Below are 7,752 nucleotides of genomic sequence, written 5' to 3'. Positions count from 1 at the left end.
GCATTAATTTTGTACTGGAGTCAACTGCTAATAATATCTTGAGACCACAATAAATCTGAGTATCATTTATTCCACCCAGTCAACAAACTCTCCCATTTAACGTTCTTCTGTATCTATAAGAAAGGAAACCCTTTTTATTTAATGAATAATACATTTTTATTTTGATTCCAAATTCATAAAATAATATCGTTAAAATTAATCTTTATATATATAAAGTATTATTTATTTTAAATCTATCCATTACGATTCTTAATCATTACAGTATCACCCTGGTCATCATAATGTTTATCACGTAATGTATATATGTAATGAAGATTTAAATAATATAAATAATAAAGAATGATCTTCAAGGAAAATTGAACACAGATATCTGATGCTGGAGCAGTCCGTTTAGTAAAGGGCGCGCCACCTCTGTATTCCTTGCCATCAATCTTTTATACTAATGTCCTATCCTGTGGACAGAGACAACCATATGAATCCTGGTAGATTCATAATTAATCTTTCCCAAGACAACACAATATTTCACAGATTTATTGTAGAAAAAATACCACGAAATATAAAGATACACAGAGGTTTCAGTCCCATTCATCACGTTGAAGGTGATGGTGAAGAATAATTCAGACGATGAAGGTGTGGACGTCGGCACAGTAGTGGAGGTTGTTGTTGGTGAAGATGCCAAGGTAGAAGACGAGGGCGGCGGAGAAGAATTTCTTTACGGTAGGGATGTTGAACACAATGCATAACCCACGTGCCAAACCTTCAGCGTGAAAAAGCAGAGAGAGAGAGAGAGTTGAAAGAGAGATTAAATCTAAATTCGCTTTGAAGGAGTAAAAACCTATTAAATACAATGTTAATATATTAAATTTAAAATAAAAAATATTATTTAAAAAATGAGAAGAGATTATAAGAATCATTAATGCTGAAAAAAAACATTTAAAGAAAAAATCTTATAAGTAATAATAATTTTAAAAGAAAAATCCTACTTGTTTAAAGCAGAATGAAAATTGAAAATTGAAAAATGAATTAAAATTAAAAATATTTCCGACCTGCCGGATTCGAACCAGCGACCTAAGGATGGCTATTTGGCTATACCAACTACAGTCCTCCGCTCTACCAACTGAGCTAAGGTCGGATATGGTTGAGGTCCAACACTTTTAGTATTTCTCAGTACTTTAAAATTTTAAGTTCCTATAATTTTCTCAGAAACATGTAAGAAAAAAACCACAGACGCATATTTCATATCATTAAAAGAACTTTCAAAGATATTATATTTTTACTCTTGTTAAAATTGTTATGGAACGAAGGCAAACTTTTAAGGCCGTCTAAACATGCATTTTTTTTCAGTTGAAAAATTATTTTGCAAGTTGGACCAAATATTAATTTTTTATCGTTTATTTTATTTCAGTTTGGTACTTTAAGTCTAAAGTTTTGTTTTGATCCTTAAAATGTTTCTAATAGATGAAGTTCGTCTCTATCGATTTATTATATTAATTTGGTTAGTTCGATATATCATATAAGTCAAAATTAACACTGTCATTGTAGAAAATTGATAAAATTATTAATTTGATATAAACACTTTAAAAGACTAAAGTGAAACTTTTTTCAATCTAAAGTAACTAAACTAATTAAAATTCAAACAAGTGAAGAAAATTCCAATTTTAAGAACAAAAATAGGCAACCTTTTTCTCGGTAGTTATCAAATTATTGTTTTGTTGAACCAAACCGTATCATAGATATAACCCAGTCAAAATTAAACACAACTAAACATTGATGATTCATATTAATTATAAAATTGACATTACAATTTGGGAAACATTTTGGTATTTTCCCTTAAGTGCTATATATATATTACATAGCATTAAAAATATAGTGACGATAATTAGTACAACAAGGCCCAATATTTTAATTGGTCTTCCAGCAGTTGGTCCTGATTTCGCCACTTGACCCAGTGAGCAGTGGGCCAAGGTTCCCCATTTTCACCATTGCATTGGCAAAATCAGTTTGAAAACTTGAAGGGTTGCTGACATAACCATTTACTTGAGAATCAGTGGATCCTCCATTGAAAAGCTCTTGATCTGAGTGCAAGAGACCCTTTTGGCTCTGCAGATCCTGGAAGTAAGCATTGTCAAAGGTGGTCGGGGAGCTGTCAAGAGGAGCCAAATTTCGGTCACCACCTACGCTAGGACAATTTGCTTGCAACGATGTTGCATACGATGAATCTATGTTGGTGTCGTTGTAAATCCTTGTTCTGAAAGTTGAACAACTAGCTTGCCCAATTGTGTGCCCTCCTGAAATTTGTATTAGAAAATGGAAGAACATGAAGTGCATGGTAAAAGTAGTTATTATGTAACTATATATAATGAAATCTTTCACTGTTCAAGGTGTAACGTGATTTATACTCATAATGGTGTTTGATAATATTTTTATATGGAATAAATGTTGTATGTTCGTAGGTTATAAATATATTTGGTCCAAAATAATTTAGTACTGTAGATATATATATACCTGACAGGGTAACCATTTCTTCTGTGGTGAAATCTTTTTTTGAGAAAGAATCGATAAGTTGCTGTAGACTGAAAGTAAAACCAGGTAAGTCTGAGTTTGCAGCATCTAAATTTGCTGTGGTTGAGTCTCTTCTGCCCAGTTGCACTGTCCAACTTTGTCCACCAAGCTAAGACACATATTTCAATATTAGTGCATACATAGTTAACTTTATTAATTAAATGTTATTGAAAATTATAAACTTAAAAGAAAAAAAAAAGTTGTATTTTATAATCTAGGGTTATGATATATACGACTCACAGCAACGACTGAGTCTCTTGCTGCTACAGCGAGAATATCAGCACAAGAAACAACACCAGGGCACAAGCTTTCTAACTCAGACTTAATGCTGTCTATTACACCAAAACCCCTTATGGAATTCACGTTCCCTCTTGCTGATTGTTCACCTGTGAAACTTGATGTATCGTTTAATAGCACTGATGCATCACATCCCTGAACAAATCAAATTATGAACAAACATATCACTTTTCTGCTAATGGAAAATTAGATCTTAATACAGTCATTAAAATTAGATCATGTAAATATTAACCGTTAAACTGTCAACGTAGCCAGTCATTGTTGCAGACATCTGTAATTATAATATCTTAATGACAGCTATAATATATAATCCAGTTGTATATGTGAGAGAAGATTCTACGTTGACTTGGTGATTACCTACTAACTTATTGCGAAAAAAACTACCTACGAAGTCTGCTACGAATTTTCAACTATCACGGTTTCCTTTTTCGTAGCACTGTCAGATAATTCAAGGTTTTTTCTGTGATAAAAACATGCATGCGTGTGTGCATGAGGAACATGAAATTACAAGTTAGAAAAACATAAAAAAGAAGAAGATTGATGAGGGTAAGTTGACTTACTTGAACAAAGCAATCATGGAAATGGAGACGTAGGAGGGATGCCCCCATACGAGCTTCATTGCTCACAGCAGAATCAACTCCACTCTTAATGGTTGAAAGTGCATTAGGACAGGTTGTGGAGTAAAAATCAGAGGACAATTGGGATGAAACTATCCCAATGAAGAAGCATAAGAATAAGAAAAAGCGAATTTTGAAGGTTGGTTTGTTCATGGAGAAAAGAGTAGTATCCATGATTCTTATGGAAAACTCTAAGTAGAAATTCGAAGTATAAAACAGATAGAGAGAGGTTTTTGATTGTCATTAGGTGTTAATATTTGTCACCTTTATATAGGAAGTCTTCTTTTGTACTTTTCTTTATTAGTCAATTTATGCATGCTCTAGTAGCCAATCAGGACTCATTCATCAAATATGTATTAGGGTTTTTTTTTCCTATATGTTTCTAATAATTTGTTAGTATTCATTAAAAATACTAAATTAATAAAACGTTTATTATCTGTTTTTAGAAGTTTAGAGACCTGTAGAAAGGATGGGTTAAGGAATTTTACAAATGAAACAAAATTTCTGAAAGGGATGTAATTTCAATATAGATATAATCGCATTAAAAGAGTGATGTACGTAATTTTGAATTTTTCTTCTTTTTGAAACCTGTAATTAGTTATACATCTTCTTCGTAAACATAAATATATGCATTGATTAATTCAAAATTTTCAAATTTGAGTTGAGTTCATTATGAATATTCCTTAACCCTTTAAATTTTTTTAAATAACTTTCTCTTTAATTTAATTTTATATATTTATTCACTATAAGAAAATAAATATTTAGTTTGAGTCAAAACTTATATTAATAAATAAAATAAAATGCTAATTAGTTAATTACATCGGATTTATGCCACATGTGTAACAAATTATAAAATTATAGATGCAGTGACGATTTTAGAAAGTCGACTCTAAATAATGTGTTGAGCAAGCTAATGTTAATATGTTTTTTTATTTTAAAATGTATTTAATTCAGTGTAGGTTAAGTAATACTAAACAAAATATATTTTTAACATTAATTTAATTGGTGTTACTCAATACCAATAATATAATTTCAAAAAATAATTTTTCATATGATGTTCTCATTTCCAACCAAATGAAATAAAAAGAAATTATAGTGAATGAAAGAAATTAATATAATTAAATGAGATGAATGTGGACAAAGGATAAGTGTGAATAAATGAAATAAAAAGAAATTGTAGTGGATGAAAGAGATTAGCATGATTAAATGAGATTAATGTGGAAGAAGGATAAATGCTAATGAAGAAAATATAAGATGAGCGAAAATGAAGTAAATGAGTATGAGAAAATTTATATAAAAAATGAAAAATAAAAATAAAACTAAAAATATTTGTCATATTTAAATTTAGTCTCTTAAACTAAAAATGATATATATAATTTCTATTTTATGATCACAAAGACACATATCCTTAACATATAAATTAGTATTGACTTAATTAAAATTAATTTAAATAAATATTAAAAATATATTATATTAATGAATGTATAATTGATACTAACTTAAATAAATAATAAGATAAATAAAATTATAGTCAACTTAACTAAATATAAATACTAAAATAAATAGGACTAATATGAACTATGTTAATATTACTCTTGTTTATTCTTTATTTTATTTCGTATTGAGTATGATAATAACATAATATTTTTACCTTTTGAAAGTCGAAACTAATAATCCAGCATAACATAAATATTTATTAATTTATTGAAAACAGTTAAGATTAATTAGTGTTATGATAGTGGGTCAAAAATACTTTTTCTTAACATTACATAAACTCTATTACAATCGATTAACTAATGCATATACTTATGTACTATAAATATTAAAAATTATTAGCATGATTGGTATACACTAGTGCAGTAAAGGAAAACAATAGCGGTTGTTTTTAACAATATATTTCGATTTTCGAACCGAGACCTATATTGGAGAGGTAAAAAGGTTGGAGACTTTTGGTCTCGGTTGAAACCAGGTAATATCCCAACGAATACTGCTTAAGTTCTTCTACACCCAAAATAGTAAGGAAGAAAAAAAGGGGGATGAACCGAGGTAATAACTGCCGGCCTATGGCAACGGTTCAAGCTAGAACCGATGCCAAAGCCGTTTATTTTATTTTATTTTTAAATCATGTGCACCCTATGACACCGGTTGTGGTTGAACCAAGGCCATAGACAGGCTTTTTACTTTTGTTTTGGTCACAATCGAGGTCTATTCTCTTGGATTTTTTTTAATAGCATATCTGTTTTTGTGATATCCACTATCACAAAAATAGACATGCATATAGTACACAAGATATAAGACACATAATCAACACATAATCAATATTTACTACACATAATGTTTAAAGCATAATGTACAAAGTCTAATAATTATAAATCAACATGTGCTAATGTATTTTAAATCCTAATAGCTATGAACTATTGTATAATATAATTAAATGCTTTGGAAGTGTCTTCCTTAGGAATGTAAGTGGTTTCTCAAGAAATGAAGTAGGTGTCTTGAATCTCTGCACAGACATATGATATTAATTAGTGTATATGAATTCCAAATGATGGAGAAAAACAAAATTCATTAAATCTAAATATTATTGTTTCCCAGCCTCTTGTAATATGGGCACAAATAGTGTGTGTCATCCAATACATTATGTAGTATCCATACTCATATGACCCACTTTGTCTATGACACTATAATATATCATCGTAGTTGTAAATAGTTAGTGAAAATCATTAAAACAAAACAACTATAACAAAGTATGGCTTTAGCATATGTCAAACCTTGAGAGTCAACCATGCAAGCTTTCTACCGTTAGTAGTTGATTTCTCAACCAACATCATACGTGTTGCAATGGAACTATAAAAAAAAGCTTTATGATGGAAGCAACTCCAGGAAATGCAGAAGAAGCTTCCCGAAGCAGAGAACTGGCAGCAGATTGAATGAAATGTAGTGGAATTTATGGACGCATGCAAGGTGTTTGTGAATATGCTGGAAGTGTTTTGGAGTGGCTGTTTGGTAGAGTTCTAGCTCAGTAGGCTTTCCAAAGGGGAAAGAAGCTAGAGGAGGTGCAAGATAACAATGCACAAGGTTGAACTTGAGAGTAAAAGCTGAAAATTGGCAGCATTTCCTTACTTCAAATCAAGTTATTCTTACAATGGATTGAGGTTCTCTTTTATAGATGAAGAGAGGCCTTCAAACGTGCCTAGCAAGCTATTGAAAATGTAAGAGAGACGTGCCAGAGAAGCTATACGGACTAAGCTGCATGTTCCATGTGCATAACATTGAAAACGTGCTCAAAAGAGATGAAACTACATGGTTGCTTTGTATTTCATATATAACATGTGCTTCAAACTTGGACATTGGTGAGTGGCAGTGGCTGCAAGCTTCTTTGGCTGCTTGGTTATGGTTCCAAGCCTTATTATTGTCCTACAAAATAATGTAGATATATTTAGTAAAGTAAACATTCTAAGACTTAGAAAGAAAAGAACTTTTTGTTTATTCAACTTCCCTTTCTTAGTCTTAAGTTGATACTTCTTAGGATGGGAAGTCCCTAAAGGGGTTGCCATCACTTTAGCATTCATTTATTTAACAAAGAAAGTTCAAACATTGAGGTTCTTACCAATCAACTACTTGTCTGAGATGTTTGGGAGGAGACCATTGCAATGAACATAACCACACAACATAGCTCTCCGTATGGAAATAATAAGTAGCTGCCAATGGTGCCTGAAATTGATAATAACTTAATTGTTATATATTAAAATCGAAGATGAAACTTTGAAGTTAAATAACTTCACTTACCTAGATATATAAGGGATAAAATATAAGTTCTTTCCCCTTGCAAAGCTTTTGGTGAGGTATGTTTGGATGTCATCAAAATTATTTCCTTCGTGGGTGACTTGGAGATCAATGAACCCATAGACATGATTGTACCCCAAGTTGTTACTTATACTAAACATATACCTAAAATCAAAAATTATCTTTCATATAATTATACTTGATATATAAATCAATTTTATATAAATAATTGCTCGTAGACTTACATGATGCATAACTGAATTAATGTAATATTTAACTCTTCTCTTCCCGATGCAAGCTCCTTGACATCTTGACTATGCAGGTATATTAGGACCTCAAAGCCTCTCCCAAATACATTAGGATCATATTCAACCTTCATAGGCTCATTTGGAATGATGTCACAAAGTTGGTACAATGCACCAAGAGGATCGTCCTCAGATAAACGAATCTTCTCTTGTCCATGTGTCTGTTGTTACATGGAAAAATAGGA

General features: G+C 30.9%; 1 protein-coding gene and 1 non-coding gene across 2 annotated transcripts; both read right to left on the bottom strand.

Moving 5' to 3' along the window:
• Positions 1–1,040: 1,040 nt before the first annotated feature.
• Positions 1,041–1,132, bottom strand: TRNAY-GUA (transfer RNA tyrosine (anticodon GUA)). Its single transcript is given in 2 exon segments — positions 1,041–1,076; positions 1,096–1,132. It is a non-coding gene; the product is annotated as a tRNA-Tyr (tRNA).
• A 618-nt stretch (positions 1,133–1,750) lies between these two features.
• LOC124842251 (cationic peroxidase 1-like) lies at positions 1,751–3,700 on the bottom strand. The gene is made up of 4 exons (XM_047318698.2): positions 3,420–3,700; positions 2,803–2,994; positions 2,506–2,671; positions 1,751–2,288 (listed from the first exon to the last, which is right to left on the bottom strand). Exons 1-4 carry the CDS (start codon positions 3,648–3,650, stop codon positions 1,903–1,905), a joined length of 975 nt encoding a protein of 324 aa, XP_047174654.1. The 5' UTR covers positions 3,651–3,700; the 3' UTR covers positions 1,751–1,902.
• Positions 3,701–7,752: the final 4,052 nt, after the last annotated feature.

Source organism: Vigna umbellata, chromosome 3 (assembly GCF_029865625.1).
Source record: "Vigna umbellata cultivar VRB3 chromosome 3, Vumbellata_1.0, whole genome shotgun sequence".
In the NCBI taxonomy this organism is placed as follows: Eukaryota; Viridiplantae; Streptophyta; class Magnoliopsida; order Fabales; family Fabaceae; genus Vigna; species Vigna umbellata.
This window is presented reverse-complemented; position numbering and strand designations above follow the sequence as displayed.